Source organism: Spermophilus citellus (genome assembly GCF_964194105.1).
Source record: "Spermophilus citellus genome assembly, chromosome: 2".
NCBI lineage: Eukaryota > Metazoa > Chordata > Mammalia > Rodentia > Sciuridae > Spermophilus > Spermophilus citellus.
The window spans coordinates 8,210,770-8,228,003 of NC_138183.1; the positions used below are offsets into that span (position 1 = coordinate 8,210,770).

Genomic DNA, 17,234 nt, shown 5'->3' on the forward strand with positions numbered 1-17,234 from the left:
GTATGGGATAGAAGCCATGGGTGGAGGGTCTGTCTCAAACTCAAAGTGGTTTCCTCTAACAGGGGTATTATGGGATACTGCCTATGTGAAATCCTTTTTTTTAATTGGTACCAGGGATTGAACCCAGGGGTGTTAAGCACTGAGCCACATCCTCAGCCCTTTTTATTTTTTATTTTGAGTCAGGGTCTTGCTAGGTTGCTCAGGACCTCACTAAATTGCTGAGGTGTGCTTTGAACTTGCAATCCCCTGCCTCAGCCACTGGGATTACAGGCGTGTGCCACCATGCCTAGTTGTGAAATCTTTTAAATATTTATTATTAATATATATTTATATATATATTAACAATATATACATGACTTTTAAAATGAAAAGCTCCAAAGCTTCTTTTTAAAGGATTGGGCCCACGGGGCCCTCCTCCTAGAGCTGCTTCTGCAGTGCTCCACCCTGAGCCGCACCCCAGGCCCAGAGAGCTCCCCACAGGTCTGAGGATATCCCCGGGGAACACATGCTCTGCACTGTGTTGTCTACTGCAGTGGCTATTTAATCATAAATTAACTAAAGTTCAATAAAATCATTTAGTTCCTTGGGCACACTGGCTACACTGCACGTGCTCGAGAGCCACCGGTGGCCTGCCTGATGAGACAGCACAGACACCGACACCCCCACCCTTGAAGAATGTTCTCGTGGACAGCACAGAGAACAATCTGTGCTCTCCTGCCCTGAGCACCCTGTGCTTTCCAAATCCAGCCACCAGTGAGGACACCAGCTACCCAGGGGGGCCACTTCCTTTTGCACCCTCTGAGCTACCTGCCCCCCACAACGGACAGTTTGGCTTCAGGGAGGTGACTGACTGACAGAATCAGGGGACTCTGGGATGCTCAGCATGACTGTCCTCACTGAGTGGATTGGTCACCCACACACAGAGCTGCATGAAGGTGAGGAACACAGGCATCAGATTCAGGCAGCCTATGTTCCACCTTGCCATGGCTAACTGCGAGACTCCAGGGCAAGTCACACACACAGTGACTACCTCTGTACATGCCCCAGCTTCTTCATCTTCAAGGTGCCATAACAGTATTTGCTTCAAAAAAATTCTGTGAGCCCTTTCCGGACTAGGCCGAGCTCTAGGCACGATCATGGGAGTCGACATATACCACAACAAGGACCGAAAGGTTCGACGCAAGAAGCCCAAGAGCCAGGACATCTACCTAAGGCTGTTGGTCAAGCTGTATTGTTTCTGGCTAGACGAACTAATTCTACCTTCAACCGAGTTGTACTGAAGAAATTGTTCATGAGTCGCACCAATAGACCCCTCTCTCCCTCTCCCGGATGATCCGGAGAGATCATCTCGGCTTCCTGGCCGAGAAAACAAAACAGCTGTGGTCGAGAGGACCATAACAGATGACGTTCGTGTTCAGGAGGTGCCCAAACTGAAGGTGTGCACACTGCGCGTGAGCAGCTGAGCCTGCAGCCGCATCCTTAAGGCTGGGGGCAAGATCCTCACCTTTGACCAACTGGCCCTGGACTCCCCCAAGGGCCGTGGCACAGTCCTGCTCTCTGGTCCTCGCAAGGGCCAAGAGGTGTACAGGCATTTTGGAAAGGCTCCTGGGACCCCACACAGCCACACCAAACCCTATGTCCGCTCCAAGGGCAGGAAATTCGAGCGTGCCAGAGGCCGGAGGGCCAGCCGAGGCTACAAAAACTAACCCTGGATTTATTGTTAATAAAGAAGCTTTAAATTTGGAAAAAAAAATTCTGTGAGGATTCAGAGCTAACACAGGTCAAGTGACTAGCTCTAGAAAGCTCCAGGTGAATGGAGCCATCTTGTCAGACCACAAGAGCTCACCTTCGGAGTGGGCTCCTTAAGTTGGTGTCTGTTGTGGGCTGAACTATGTCCCCCAACTCACATGTATGCCAGTTGAGGTCCCTACCCCTGTACCTCAGAATGTGGCTCTGGAGAAAGGCTGGACCCTGATCCAACATGACTAGAGGAAATTTGGATACAGACAGGCACAGAAGGAAGGTGACATGAAGTCACGGGAAGGAGAGGCTCCAGACAAGCCAGGAGGAGAGGCTGAGGGGGAGCCAGCCCTGTCAACACTGCCCTTGGGCTTGTAGCCTCTGGATGGGGAGAACACAGATTTCTTCATTTCAGCTCCCAGTCCATGGTTCTTTGTCATGCCAGCCTGAGCTGACTCACTCGGGGTCCCAGGAGGCCCCTGCCTTCCCCTGCCACCTGACATTCCAATGAGGTTTGGTTTCTGCCCAGCCATGCTTAGCCCAGACCCCAACCCACCCCTGCAGCCCCTGCCTTCCCTCCCAGCTTCCTGATGACTGGGGTCCCAGGTCCAGCAACTCCCAACCACTTGGCCCCTCCTCTGTTCCGTATCCTGTGCTTCCCACCTCTTGCCTCTCCTGCCCTGCCCCTCTGCCAAATGCTCCTGTTGTCCACATCTACATCACAAAATCTCATTCCTCTCCAAGGTCTAGTTTGAATGCCATGGATTTCCTAAAGTGTAGCCCCTCCAGGTTCAGCGTTCCCTCTTCTCTACTCTAGACTGCTTTCCTGCCTCCATGATGGTAGCAAAAGTCACACTGTTACAAATGCCCACATATCACTGGCTCTGTAAGCTCCTAAGGACCATGGCCGGGGGCCTCTGGGACCAGGCACCTTGTGACCAGAACAGACCCTTGGGAATGGGGGCAGGCAGAATGGGGCATGCCAAGGGGACCCCACGTGAGAATGGCTCCCCACTTACCTCCAGGGTTCGGACATGAGCCAGCATCTGTGGCAATCTCTGAATCTCGTTTTCACTGATGTCAAGAGTACGCAGGCTCCGAAGCTCCCCCACGGTGTCCGGCAGCTCCTTCAGCTTGTTGTCTAGAGAGACCCCAGTGGCAGAGCTCAGCACCCCAAAGTCCTGCCTGACACTGCAGGTCTCAGTGGGGGTAGGGATGGAGAGGTTCTGCCACCACTGACTAGCTCAGTGGACAACTAACTACCTCTCCGGGCCTCATCTGTGAGACAGGGACAAGGACACTATCTAGCCTTGCAGGAGTCCAGAGGGATTCAATGAGATGAAGCCTGTGAGGTCCTGGGCCCAGTGCCTGTCCCATGGTTAGTGATCAACAGCTGGGGCGCCATTATCTTCAATCGCTGTCAGACACCACCGTTAGATAGGCTGAGGCTTCTGTGCAGACTGCTGCGGAGGAAGTGGAGGAGCTGGGGTGGGGCAGGGCTGGAGCTAGACTGCATCAGAGTCTTGGCTCACTGTCACCTCACTGGGTGCTCTTGGGCACATCACTGTTCTCTGAGTGGCACTTTCCTCATCTGTAGGCTGCGGTCAACTCTGCTGCCCTCTGACTCCTCAGGGAACGTCAGGAGACCACACTATTCAGTGGGTGTGACACGCCACTCAGAACCACTGTCATGGCGCCTCCATCACCCTCAGCCAGGCAGTCCTCTCTCTTCCCACCACTCCTCATTATACACACGAAGGACCAAGTCTCAGTGTAGCTGTCACCACTGGCTGACTCTGAGGAGTCACGGGAACCCTCCAGACACCTTCTCTCTGGTTACTATAGGACACACAGACCTAGCAGGAGCTCAGTCCAGGTTAAGTGTCATCTTCATGTTCAGTGGCTCCAGGCAGAGCCCCCTGTGGATTCTGACTGGGCTGACCCACAGCTGACCGGGGGTCACATAGACAAGCCTTCCTGGTCCCCTACCTTTCACATTGAGGGTCTGGAGCTGGATCAGGTTCCCAATGGAGCGTGGGAGATAAGTCAATTGATTCCTTTCCACATTTAATACCTAAGAAAGAGAAAGAAATAACATGAGAAGTCACACACACAGTGACTACCTCTGTCCCCTCACCCCTGCGTTAGGCCAGGTGTCCTCTGGGCACTGTAAACACCTTCCTTGACCTGCTTCTGCCTGTCCAGTGAGGAAGGTGTGGATTGTTACGATCCCATTAGAGAGATGGGAAAACCAAGCTCAGAGTGGTGAAGTCAGGTGCCCCAGAAGGAAAGGCCAAGACCAAAACCTGCTCCCGGCTGAGGCTCCATCATTTGTATTAACCAAAAATGCCCAAGCAGGGGGCAGGAAGGAGGGCTATCAGAGTTGGGCTGGGTGAGGCAGCACAGTGTTGAGGAAAGGAAACTGAGCCACAAACCGTGATGTGGTCGGCTGAGGTCTCAAGGCCAGAACTGGTGGTGCTGAGGTTAGAGCTGGGCTTAATGGATTTTTCCAAAGCCTGCTCCCGCCAGGATCCTGTGAGGCAAGGTCAGGAGGCCAACAGGATGCCACACTATGAAGTCATTAAAAATTATGCAATGGAAAGCTAAGTAGCCATTTAAAAGATCGTGGTAGATAAATATTTGATGAATTAAAGGAGGTCTGCATTTTATAGTCAGGTACCCAAAAGTTACAAGACAGAAAATGCATAATTCTACAAAAACATACATATTAAAAAAAAAAAGTTGGGCTGGGGATGTGGCTCAAGCGGTAGTGCGCTCACCTGGCATGCGTGTGGCCCGGGTTCGATCCTCAGCACCACATACAAACAAAGATATTGTGTCCGCCAAAAACTAAAAAATAAATATTAAAAAATCCTCTCCCTTCCCCCCCCCTTAAAAAAAAAAAAGTCCCACTGGGCATGGTGGCACCTACAATCCCAACACCTCAGGAGGCTGAGGCAAGAGGATTTCAAGTTCCAGGCTGGCTTGGCAACTTAGTAAGACCATGCCTCAAGGTAAAAAATAAAAAAGGCTGAAGATGTAGCTTAGTGGTGCAGCACCCCAGGTTCAACCTCCAATTAAAGAAAAAAAAAAAAAGGAATGCAGGTCCCTTAAGATCCTATGCCAAGTACATACTGTGGATCAAAGTAGGGACAATCACTACTGCTCTGCCACATGTTTTCTATGTGACCTTGGGCAAGTTACAGACACAGTCATCTCTCTGGACCTCTGTTTTCTTTTATGTAAAATGCGATGACATCACCCACATGTTGGGGTTGTTCATTGAAACCGTTCCTTGGTGTTTTCCATGTGCCAGGCAGTGAGCTAGGCAAAGGGGCAGCATTCAGAGAAATCACATTCCACAGGTGAGACCTGAATACATAATTATGATTAGAGACTGCAATTATAGAGTGCCCTTGGGGAGATAAGTAGGGTGGGAACAGAGAGGACTGAGGGGATGCACTTAGGAGGCTGGGGAGGATTCAGGGACATTTGGGCTAATAGGTGAAGGAAGGCCCCACGGACAGCCCCAGGAAGGACCACTTCAGCAGAAGGAGAGGTCCTGCTGGGGTGGGGACAGAGAATAGAGGGTATTAGGAGGTGATTTCAGCAAGCAAAGGGAGGAAGAGAAGGAGAGGAGACTAGAAGGACAGCTGGGTCCCATAGCATGGGTCTTCTTTCTGCAGTGCTGGAGATGGAAACCAGGGCCTTGCACCTGCTAAGCAGGAGCTCTACCACTGAACTGCACTTCCAGCCTATTTGGGATCTTCTGGTGAGGTAAAGAGAGATTTTCAGCCTCAGTGCAATGGAAGCCACTTCTTCCTCTGTAGAGCAGGGGCAACACTAACACTGGCAGGTAATGCCAGGGGGCGGAGTTATCTCAGCACTGGCACAGAGTGAGTGCTCGATCAGTGCAGGGCTGCTACTGCCAAGGCAGCGGTGGGACGTGAGTTAAGAGTGCGCAGCCATTGCTCTTCAGATGTAGACTGTGCTTTTTTTTCTGAAAAGATGTGGAAGCTCAAGATGAAGTCCCAAAAAGCAGGTGTCAAAAATAGCCACAGCCCAGACAGCAAGGGTGGCACCAGGACCAAGTGCAGCCTGCTTCTATTGGCAAGAGCACACCCAGAACATTCCACCATGGGAAGTGGGTTTCTGTTTCCCACAGTCTTACCTGCAGGGCTCCCAGCTGCCCTATGTCCTCAGGAAGGGCTGCCAGCTGATTGTTGTGGAGATCCAGAACCTGAAGAGGAAGACACCTCTCAGACACCCACTGAGAAAGCCCCAGGATTCCAGGCTCAGAGCAGCTAGATGACAGGGGCCACTCAAGCCTCTGGTGTTGCAGCCACCAGCACCTGACCCTCTCTGCCCCACTCAACATCCAGCAATACTATCTCATTCCCTTTTTCAAATGATTATGCCATTTCCTTCTTTTATTTATCAAGTTTTAATTTTTATTGATAAGCCAAAAATATGATATAAAACAGTATGTGTATCTATAGGCTAAAAAGTAAAAACATTCCATAGCATCAAAAATATTCCCACAGGAAAAAACCCTACCAAATATGCAATAAAATAGTGATAATCGTTCTCCAGAGTGCAAAACTGTATGTTTTCTTCCCTTTTCTTTCTTTATTTTTGTGGTGCTGGGGCTTGAACCCTGGGCCTGGGTATGTTAGGCAAGCCCTCTACCACAAATGACATCCCTTGCTCCAACTTTTCTTTGCTTAACTGCTATTTGCTAATTTTTTTAAGTACTGGGGATTGAACTCAGGAGTGCTCTACCTTGGAACTGCATCCCCAGCCCTTTTTATTTTATTTTTGTTATTCTTTGTTTTCGTGGGGATTGAACTCAAGGTCTTGTGCATGGGAAGCAAGCACTCCACCCACTGAGCTATATCCCCAGTCCTTTATTTTATTTTTGAGAGAAGGTCTTGCTAAAGTGCCTAGGCTGGCCTTAAACTTGTGATCCTTCTGCCTGAATCTCTTGAGTTGCTAGGATTACAGGCATGTGCCTCTGTGCCTGGCCTACTAATTCCTGGGGATTGAATTTAGGGGCACACTATCACTGAGCTACATCCCAATCCCTTTTTACTTATTTTTTTAAATATTTATTTCATTCATTTATTTATATGTGGTGCTGAGAATTGAACCCAATGCCTCACACATGCCAGGCAAGTGCTCTACCATTGAGCCACAACCCCAGCCCTCCCTTTTTACTTTTTATTTTGAGACAGGGGCTTACTAATTTGCCCAAACTGGTCTTGAACTTTCGATCTTCCTGCCTCAACCTCCTGAGTTGCTGGAATCACATTTAATCACCAGGATTAAATGTTCTCTTTTTTTTCTGAATACAAAATAATTCATCATCTGGGGAAGAAGCTGAGCAGTAGAGCACATGCTTGGCCTTGGGTTTAATCCCCAGCTCCATAAAACACACACACACACACACACACACACAAACAACAACAACAACAACAACAAAACATGCTGGATCAAGATAAAAAAGAAGTGTAAAAACTATCCCCAATCTGCACAACAACAACAACAACAACAAAAAAAAAAACAAAACATGCTGGATCAAGATAAAAAAGAAGTATAAAAACTATCCCCAATCTGCAACCCAGAGTTGACCGTGAAGAACACTTGATGTCTGAGATGCCAGTCTTTTCTCTCAGTGTGTACACTAACTCTCACAAGTTCACATTCATGCAGAACAATCCTGGGTGATATCTTGCATATGCTGTGATGACACCCCAGCCCCTGTCCGGGAGGGGCCCACAGTTAGGAGGGATTTTCACATGTTGATCATACAATACCCTGGATGTCCCTCCGTCTTATTTGAGGCCATCTGTGTCCACACTGTCTGCTATTTTACTTGCAACAAATCTAGGATTTAGTTTTTTACTTAGCATGTAAATCACCTAGTTTGACTATCTTTGTCACTCTACCCCCTGGACAGTGCACAGAAGTGCCCAGTAAAGCAGGCTGATCAAATCCCAGATTGACCATTTATTATATTAGGACCATCTGGAGCCAGGGGTGGTGGTGCATGCCTGTAATCCCAGTGACTCAGGAGCCAGAGGCAAGAGGATTGCAAGTTCAAGAACAGCCTCAGCAACTTAGCAAGACCCTGTCTCAAAATAAAAAGGGCTGGGGATGTAGCTCAGTGGTAGAGTGCCCCTGGGGGTTCAATCCCCAGTACCACCAAAACAACAATAGCAACAAAAATATATAGCATAACCTTTAACAGAAATCCAACTGCTACCTGGAACACAATATAGAGTCTATGACACTGGAGGGGGCCCCAGTACCTTGATGGTTGCGAGGCTCAGGAGGCTGCAGGATTTGGGAAGCAGAGAAGTGAGGTGGTTCGTGTGCACAATCAACACCTGTGAGGCAAAGAGTGGAGGAAGAGTCAGGCAGGAAAGAGCAGCAGGGGAAAGCCAAAGGCAAGTGGAGTGTGGCACAAGATGCCCAGAAGCCCTGCTGTCCCCTGGGTATCTCTACTTGCCCAGACATGCAATGGGGATGCTGTTAGTGTCATGGGACTTCTGAATGTGGAATCATATGGAGTTAAGATCTGGAATTTAGAGATCTAATTCTGAGAAGGGATCAGCTGTCCTGATTTTAACCTTTCTCAGCTTCAGTGTCTTCCTGGAAAACAGAGAATAATAAAGTACTTTCCTCGGAGGGCTGCTGTGATGATAAAAAGTCCTCAGCCCAGGATGGGCACCCAGTGAGTGTGTGGCCTGTCATATGTTGCTATTTGTGTCGGGCGTTGACTTCTGGTTGAATACTTCCAGGGGCAAGGAGCTCATGACGCTCTTGGGCGGGAGCACTTTTTACTTAGTTCATTTAGATACATCACTTAGAGATGTGCCCCCTGCACCCAAATTTGCTAAAGCTGCACTGCACTTCTGAAAAATCATTCATTCCCCTCCTAAACTCCCTTGTATGGCCAGAGCAAAATGGGTGCAGTTTCTGTTGTTATTATCACTGGGGTTAATAAGTGTTTAGTATGTGACAGGAATTATATCCCTCTACCTACTATTCCTTCAGTTCTTACAATATCTCTGGGAGAGTAGAACTACGAATACCCTCATTTCACAGATGAAGAAGTTGAGATGTAAGAGTTTAAGGAAGTTACAAAAGTCATAGAGCTAGTGAAGGCAGAGCCACGAGACCCCCAGGGCTATCCAACCCCAAAGCCTGCTGTCCTAACTGTGACCAACAGGGTGAGAGCCTGAGAGAAGGTATCTTCGGCACCTGTCTGGGTGAGGAAGATAGCACCTAAAATCCCACATGCTTTCAGACAAGCAAACATGTAGTAAGCAATTCTCTGAAAATAAAGAATCAGCTCACCTTCTTCTGTAGAACTTTGCATGTTGCAAAAGCCCCAAATGGGATCTAAGACAAGATAAAGAAGAGTAAGAGCCTCCCCTTCTGCCAAGTTTTCATTTGTTCTCTGTAGGGCATTGACTTGAGGGAGAGGCAGGCAGAGGGGAGCAAGACAAAATCTGCTGAGAAGAGCAGTCCACCAGGGGAGGGCTGGGGAAGAAGAATGCTGGGGACGAGGTCAGTCCTCTCCCAATCAGTGGGCAGGAGGGGCCTTGTCCTATCTTGCCCATCCAGTTCCCATCAGGAACCCTGTCTTTTTTTTTTGAAGAATCCTGACTTTTCCAACATTTGAGAACTCTGTGGGTACATTTTCTAACTAGAGTTCTTGACTGTTATGTCCAAAGGATCATCTCAATTCTTTTGGACAAGAATAGAATCTAAGGAAAGATCTCTTGACTAGTACTTCTGTTTTTGTTTGTTTGTTTGTTTTGTTTTTGTTTTTAAGCCCTCTTCCAAATCTGTATTTCCTGGGGAACATGCAATAAAAGAACACAGGATAAATCAAATCCACATCCCTTACACTACCCTCAGTTTACCTCTGAGAGCTCACATTTAGAGATGTCAAGAATGTCATCTGCCCCAGCTTCTTTGGCCTAAGAAAAAAAAATAATTTTTAAAAGAGTTTTTTAAAAAGCATGCAAACAAAACACTCTTATGGAATGGACAAATCAGGCAAAGAAACATAGAATTAAGGAGCTGCAAGGGACACAGCACAGTCTGATTCCACCAGTCCATCCTGTGTGTGATCTCTGCTTCCCCAGAGTTTGAGGTCCAGCAGGGAAGAGAAGTCAACAAGGAATGAGTATGCTCAGTCCAAGGGGAAGTGCAGGGGTTGGTAGGGAAGATGGGAGGTGGCTTGGGGCAGACAGAGCCCTGTTCCACTGGGCAGAGGAGGAGCTGAGAAGGAGTTGGAGGAAACCCGCTTTCCCTCACCAGGCACATCTGGTACTCTAGGCGTTTCCTCGCTTCCTCGCTGGGTTTCCGCTTCCGGAAGAAGAGTGGCATCTTTCCTTTTTCCCAGGGAAATCTTTAGGACACTGGTCGTAGAAGACAAGTCAGGGCCTGGGGAATTCGTTATAGCCCCTGACTCTCAGGCCAGGCGGCATAGTAACAGAGCTTGCAGTTGGCTGCTGGACTGTAAGCTCTAGGCAGGGAGGGCTGTGTCTCCCTTAGTCATCAGTACTCTGAGCCTACACAGTACAGCTCAATACTTTGGATGAAAAAATAAGGAGCAGGATGGGGTGAAAAGAGCACAAAGGCAGGCCAGGTCACCTGGGTTCAGGCCTCCGTTTGCCACTGACCCACTGTGAGATGTTGGTCCTTCTCCATTCTGGATCCCCTCTCCCCTCTGCCTTAGGGGAGTTTCCTCAGGTTCCTCTAGGCCTCAGAGTAGCATCAGCAACACCCAACTAAATCAGCCATGACTTGGGGAGCTCAACTACATCATCACCAAAGAGATCTGTGAGTTAAGTAAAAGTTAAAAAGCAATCCTCAGAGCTGGGCATGGTGGCACACACCTATATTCCCAGCAACTCAGGAGTCTGAGGTAGGAGAATTGCAAGTTCAAGGCCAGCTTGGACAACTCAGCAAGACTCTGTCTCAAAATAAAAACTAAAAAGGGCTGGGAATGTAACTCAGTGGTAGACCACCTCTAGGGTTCAATCCTCTCAGTAACAAAAAGTTAAAAAAAAAAAAACACCAAAAAAAAAAAAATCCAACAATCCTCATGCACCTTACCACCTTCATGGTTGTGACAGTTGTTCTATTTGATTCTCATCCCAGCACTGTTTATGGTGTGGAAACCAATGCTCACTAAGTGCAGTGATCTGGTTATTCAGCCTGACTGCAGCAAACCCAGCCTTGAAACCTGCTCCTATCTGCGATCATCAATGTTGGATAAGTGACAGCAAGGCCTAGGAAACAATCGCCCAGGGAACTGGATGGTTCACATCATGGCCTTTGAGATGAAATATTACTGGGTTTGAGTCCAAGATCAAACCACCCACCAAGTGTGTCAATTTGGTTCACCTCTCGGAGTCTCAGTGTCCTCATGTGTAAAGTGTGAGTAATAATGTTATTAACATGGGGGGGGGGGCTGTGAGGACCCAATGATTAATGTATGTGATGCCCACAGCACAGTACCCGGCAGTATAATCGCTCCCTAAGTGGACTCTACAAAGCACTGTATGGGTGACACTGAATAAGGGACTACTACAAGAGCTAGGAAGAAGGGAAACAGTGCAACCAAAGAAGACACAACCAGTCCTCAGAGGGTGGATTCCATCCCTGGGCGTGGGCTGTCAGAAGTGGCTCTGCCAGGCCTGCAGAGCCAGCTCAGAGCCCTCTTGTCACCCACCTGCCTGTAAAAATGAGAAATGATCTAAAAACAGCCCTTCTCCAATCCTCCCAAATGACCAGCACTTACTCTTTTGCTCCCTGATGACCGGCTACCCCTCACCCTCTAGAGGATGTCCAGCCCTCCTGACCTCCTTCCCAATGCCATATGGCTCCCCAATCCATCCCAAATCAGCTCCTTTCAATCTGCTTCTGATGTCTATCCTCCCCGAAGTCCGGTCCAGATGGGGAGAACCACACCCATCCTTCCCTGGCTGGACTGGGACTGGCTAACCTGGCTTTGTGGATGGAGAAATCCCCAAAGGTCCCTTGGGAGGACCCGAAGGCAGGCGGATCACTCAAAAGGCCTGGTCATGGACGCGGGGTTGCAGACCACCCAGCACGGAGCTGGTGGTCTTCTGCAAACACAGGAACTGGGGACCGAAACTCAGAACCTCAGAAAGTCATGCAGACTAGGATGACGAAGTCTGAGACTCTGGGAACCGCAGAGTCTCAGAAAGAGTCAGACTGGATTTAGACCCGAATAGATTGGATTACTAAAATGCAAACACTATGAAGGGGCTAGAAAGGGTCTGGGATCGCCGTGGTACTGGGGTCCGGGAATGGGGGTGAGGACACCTCACGGGAGAGGCGGGACTCTGAGATTGGGTGACAGGGACCCAGGAGTGACCCTCATGACAGGGAAACATGGGAGCGGCAGGACCCAAGATCTCAGGAACAGCCCTCTCTTCTCTGACACCCTGGGCTAAGTGGCCCGAACCCCCTTTCCGAATCCCTAGCCCAGCTCACCGCGGGTACCCGGCCCTCCAGCCGTCAGTCTTAGGCACCTGCCCACAAGCAACAAGGCGGCAAGGGCGTCACTCAGAGACTGGGCGGAGCCGTAAGTTCTCGCGAGAGCCGCGTTTTCCTGCCTATATCCGGCGTGGCAGCAGCGTTTCCGGCCTTTCGGCTCGGAGGAGGTTAAGGTGCAACTTTCTTCGGTCGTCCCGAATCCGGGTTCATCCGACACCAGCCGCCTCCACCATGCCGCCCAAGTTCGACCCCAATGAAATCAAAGTCGGTGCGTGCCCTAGCTGCGGCCGGGGCTGCGAAGGCGCCTCCCTTCTCCCCTCTGCCCTGCGCGCCGCGTGCCTTTCTCTCGGGCCTTCTGGCGCTGTGCGGCCCTGACGGGTCTCTCTCCCGGTCTGGGCCTCAGCTTCCCCACGTGTAGATGGGGAGGGAGGAGCGGACGACCTTTGGCGGCCTTGCAGCCCGCATATCTTAGGGTAAGGCTGGCCCCGGGCGGTCTGCCCCCGCCGGTAGCGTCAGCGGAGGGGGCTTGGCGCTGTCCACGTCCGAGGGAGGAGGGGTGCCTGTCTTGCCCGCGCTCAGGATCGTGGTGCTGCCAGCAAAGACAGGGTGAGGGCTCTTCCTCGGGCCCGCTCCACAGAGGCGCTAATTCTTCTTTCTCCCAGTGTACTTGAGATGCACCGGCGGCGAGGTCGGCGCTACGTCTGCCCTGGCCCCCAAGATCGGCCCCCTGGGTCTGGTAAGTCATCCCCGCGAGGGACAGAGCAGGCCCTGGTTTGTGCAAACAGGACTAGACCTGAACTGTTGAACTGGAACTAGCTACTGTAGAAAGGTCATGTGTAAAAAATGGGATCCTTACCTTGAAATTGTGACATTCCACGTGTCTCAGCTGCTGCCTTTGGTGTTTGTGAGGGATGGGACCTAGGAGCCAGGGCTTAGTGACATAGGGCAGTGTAGTTAGGGGAACGTAAGTATTGTGTGGGTGGTCTTGATGAACACAGTGGGCTGTATTTCCAACTCAACCTTGTTACCATGACTTAATGTACCTATTTTTTTGTGTGTGGTGCTGGGGATTGAACTCAGGTCTTATGCATGTAAGGCAAGCACTCTCCCAATTGAGCTGTACCCCGCCCGCCGCCGCCCCCCCCCTTTTATACTTTGCTGGTATTGAATTGACCTATCTCTGAATATTATTAGATCTGTATTTCTCAGATCCCTTGCACCAAACACTTTTCCCCCTTCATTTTAACTAGTGTCTTGCTAAACTTTCTTGGCTCTTTGCTCAGCCGGCACTTATGGGACAACCATCCCATTTAGTTAGGCCAACTAAGTAGCGAATTCAGTGATCCTCGCCCTCATCATGGCCAGGCATTGGAACCTAATATTAATTAAAGCTACTTAGGTAGGCAGCCATGATGGCACAGGCCTGTAATCACAAGCTACTCTGGAGCCTGAGGCAGGAGGATCTCAAGTTTGAGACCAGCCTCAGCAATTTAGCGAGTCCCTGTCTCAAAAAGGACTGGGGGGCATAATTGACAGTAAAGCGCCCCAGGTTTAAATCCCCAGTACCAAAAAGAAAATGGGTCCCTAGATGTGGAAACTTTGGTGTTGGTAGGTGAGTAGTACTGGGCAGGTTTTAGGGCTGTGGTTCAGCTTTGAGCAGTTTGATTATATACTTTTATTTCTACAGTCTCCCAAAAAGGTTGGTGATGACATTGCCAAAGCAACTGGTGATTGGAAGGGTCTGAGGATTACAGTGAAACTGACTATTCAGAACAGACAAGCCCAGGTATTTACTTCTTGTGCTTGGTTTGAAGGAGGGTAGAGGTAACAACCCCCCAGAATCCTGGATAGGAGGGTTTCACCATTGGTGAACTAAACAATTTGGTCCTTGTGGGAAGACTTTGTCAAGCATGGACAATAAGGCAAAGAAAGACTTTGGGCCCAGATTCAACCCATGTGACACTGGGTAAATCACATAACATTTCCTACACAGGAATGTGTTTTAATACATATGAATAATACACACATGTATAACTTACATATGTACAGGAACCTAGTATCTGGCCCATGGTCTCTTGAGGGCAATGTTGGTTGTCATACAGTGGTAGTACTCTTTGGAGGTGGGGTAGGGTTTGTTTACATCAAGAATCTCTTCTGCAGATTGAAGTGGTACCTTCTGCCTCTGCCCTGATCATAAAAGCCCTCAAGGAGCCACCAAGAGACAGAAAGAAACAGAAAAACAGTAAGTTGGCTGTACATTAGTTTGCAGTTTTTATGTTATATACATAATGTTTTTTCTTTAATGAAACCAGGGTTGGCGTGGGGATTGATGATTTGGTCAGCATTGTGAGAGCCAGGCAGTACCAAAAAGTACTAGATTTGCTTTCCCCAGTGGGGAAGGTCCCTTGAGTTTAGGCAGCTGAGAACATGTGGCTGGCTGATGCACTGGACACTTAACCAATGATTTTAGCTATGCTTTTAATCCCTTAACAGGAAGTCTGCCCATGGCAGATTGGTGAAGACTTGGTTTTGTCTTTAGCCACCTGCCACTACACCTGACCAGTTTGTGGGCTGGTGCAGTCCAGTGGTGAGCTGACAGTAAACCCCAGCCAAGGAAACAGGGTTATTCTTCATGTGGATGACTCTGTGCCGAAAGCATGGGAACAGCCTGCAAATAGTGGAGGAGGACATGCAGTCCCCTTTGGCCTCAGACTGTGACAAAGCTTTTTTTTTTTCCTTCCTGCAGTTAAACACAGTGGAAATATCACTTTTGATGAAATTGTCAACATTGCCCGACAGATGCGTCACCGATCTTTAGCTAGAGAACTTTCTGGTAAGAGCAAGACAACATGTATCTCATAAATTTGAATGTTTTCAGTGAGTGATTAGCATTCTTGCCACTTTGAGGGCACTTAACTCATGTTCTGCCATCCTGCATTTAGGACACCTATAAAAATTTACAACAAATATTATTTAATGATAGCTTTGCTCAATTTAAGGTTTTGTGTATTGAAGGAAGTCTGTTGAGCAACAGGTGAACACTGCATTCCTCTCCCTTAAATTTGGAATGCTTCACACATCTGCATGTCATTTTTGTGAAAAGGCTGTGCTAATTAATCTCTGTTCAAATTTTAGTATATGGGCAGCCCAAATGAGTACTGATTAAGGTGTTATAGGTGTTGTACATAAGGGCTACTGAAGTTGATGAGTTTCAAGGTTGGGGTATGGTGTTTTCTGGGGATGAGAGAACTGCTTAGGTCCTGAGCTGAGCATTTAGAGATCCAGTAGAGACTATATTTAAGGTTTATGAAGTTCCAAGTCTTGTACTATACAAATGGGTTGGGGTTTTCCTGTTTTGCTGTAGTGGGGATTGAACACAGGGCCTCCTGCGTTCTAGGCAAGATCTCTACTACTGAGTTATACACATAGCCAAACACATTTTTCCTAATTGTAGGAACCATTAAGGAGATTCTGGGGACTGCCCAGTCTGTGGGTTGTAATGTTGATGGCCGCCACCCTCATGACATCATAGATGACATCAATAGTGGTGCAGTGGAGTGTCCAGCTGTAAGTGTTATTTCTGCATCCGTTTCACTTGGTTATAATAGAGGGGTGAAAGCTGGAGGGGGAGCGGCTAATGTGTTCGTGAAGGTATTAGTATAGGGCTAAGGGAGGGTCTTCTAACTCCCCTTTGACTAATAGAGCTACTATTTTCTTTCCCACAGAGTTAAGAAGTACATGGGAAAATTTCTTTTCCACAGTTAAGTACATGGGAGAATATTTTAATAAAGGATCATCTGACAACCAGTGGGCTGCATCCTTGAATGAGCGCCTATCATCCCCTTAACCTTTAACACTTGACACTGGGACAAACTGCAGCTAGGCAGCTTTTTCTAGGCACCAACAAATGAGGATTGGAAATAATTGCTCCCAGGACTTGATTTTTCTCTATGGGTCATTTTACCCTATCTTGGATAACTGCCTCCAGTGGAAAGGACTGCCTGGACTTTGAGGGAAAGTAGCATTCTAATGGCCTAGAAGGCAGCACATGTGTACCATGCCCCCTGAGAAACAAGCTGAAGCCCCTGAGTTGTGCAGTCTGACAGCAGGCTGGTAATGAGAAGTCATGCTTGGCTCATCAAAAACCAAGCGCAGAATAGTTGGGGTCTGAGGATGACATTGTCAAGGTTGTTAGGACCCAAGTCAGAGTGCAAGGGAGAAAAATTTGTATGAAAGTCTGCATCTCCTAAAGGGAACATTTCTGTCAATAATGAGCCTTATTGCAGCTCATGATTGACCTCCAGATGAGTGTTGCTCAGATCCTTGATTGGCCCCTTCCTGTTCTGGTCCCCATAGAGTGGGATATGCCTTTATGTGTGGGAGTTCACCAGAAGGATATCATGGCTGCTTCCTCTACCCCAGTGACAAGCTCTGCAACCATTCATAGGTGGATTCTGGGCCTATCTTTCAGCATTAGGAAGTAATTCTCCCTGTCTGGTACTGGATGGTTAACTCTAGAATCCCTTTCCTCATCCACATTTGTTACCCTAAACTGGATAGGTCTTGGTATCTGGCCACTACTTCTTGGGTCTTTTGCAACCATTCTATTTCCAGAAGAAATGAGCATTGCCAAAAATACTGACTTTGATAGAAGAAAACAAGTTTTTCAGTGATTTGTTCATTTTGCCAAATTGCCTGAAAGAATTTGGACTAATGGGTGTTTTATTTTGGGTACTGGGAAATGAACTCAAGTGTACTCAACCAGTGAGCCACATACTAAGCCCTATTTATATTTTGATATAGGGTCTGGCCGAGTTGTTGAGTGCCTCACTGTTGCTGAGGTTGGCTTTAACCTCAGGATCCTCCTGAGCTACTGGGATTATAGGCAAGTGCCACCAGGCTGTGAGTGCTTTAGATTCTTGATGCTTACTAAAGACTGAAAATGTTAG

The 17,234-nt window shown here is 48.4% G+C and overlaps 2 protein-coding genes and 1 pseudogene across 7 annotated transcripts in view; 2 read left to right on the top strand and 1 right to left on the bottom strand.

The window, feature by feature from the left end:
* The window catches only part of LRSAM1 (leucine rich repeat and sterile alpha motif containing 1), a 52,802-nt gene extending 40,417 nt beyond the window's left edge, over positions 1-12,385 (bottom strand). Inside the window, exons 1-9 of one of the 5 annotated variants that reach the window (XM_081280827.1) lie at positions 12,283-12,362; positions 11,768-11,906; positions 10,072-10,175; positions 9,675-9,731; positions 9,103-9,147; positions 8,052-8,129; positions 5,912-5,980; positions 3,730-3,814; positions 2,760-2,881 (exon numbers count right to left, since the gene is read on the bottom strand). In XM_081280827.1, the coding sequence (XP_081136953.1) occupies positions 2,760-2,881; positions 3,730-3,814; positions 5,912-5,980; positions 8,052-8,129; positions 9,103-9,147; positions 9,675-9,731; positions 10,072-10,143 (528 nt within the window). In that variant the 5' untranslated portion in view covers positions 10,144-10,175; positions 11,768-11,906; positions 12,283-12,362. Of the gene's footprint in view, positions 1-2,759; positions 2,882-3,729; positions 3,815-5,911; positions 5,981-8,051; positions 8,130-9,102; positions 9,148-9,674; positions 9,732-10,071; positions 10,201-11,767; positions 11,907-12,282 lie in introns of all 5 variants that reach the window. The other 4 variants (XM_081280826.1, XM_081280830.1, XM_081280828.1 and 1 more) reach the window with 4 other exon arrangements.
* LOC308631430 (large ribosomal subunit protein eL18-like) lies at positions 1,137-1,753 on the top strand (annotated as a pseudogene). The gene has a single exon. The product of its transcript is annotated as a large ribosomal subunit protein eL18-like (transcript).
* Positions 12,386-12,404: 19 nt separating the features above from the next.
* On the top strand, positions 12,405-16,092 carry RPL12 (ribosomal protein L12). The gene is made up of 7 exons (XM_081280853.1): positions 12,405-12,553; positions 12,948-13,021; positions 13,973-14,071; positions 14,446-14,527; positions 15,032-15,118; positions 15,740-15,852; positions 16,011-16,092. The coding sequence occupies exons 1-7, from the start codon at positions 12,517-12,519 to the stop codon at positions 16,014-16,016; spliced, it is 498 nt and encodes a 165-aa protein (XP_081136979.1). The 5' UTR covers positions 12,405-12,516; the 3' UTR covers positions 16,017-16,092.
* Positions 16,093-17,234: the final 1,142 nt, after the last annotated feature.

Excerpts from the sequence above, each read along its gene's own strand:
- RPL12 (XM_081280853.1), top strand. The coding sequence starts at position 12,517 with ATGCCGCCCAAGTTCGACCCCAATGAAATCAAAGTCG. Across the intron at positions 14,528-15,031 it reads CAGAAAGAAACAGAAAAACA|TTAAACACAGTGGAAATATC; the intron begins GTAAGTTGGCTG and ends TCCTTCCTGCAG. Across the intron at positions 15,119-15,739 it reads TTTAGCTAGAGAACTTTCTG|GAACCATTAAGGAGATTCTG; the intron begins GTAAGAGCAAGA and ends TCCTAATTGTAG.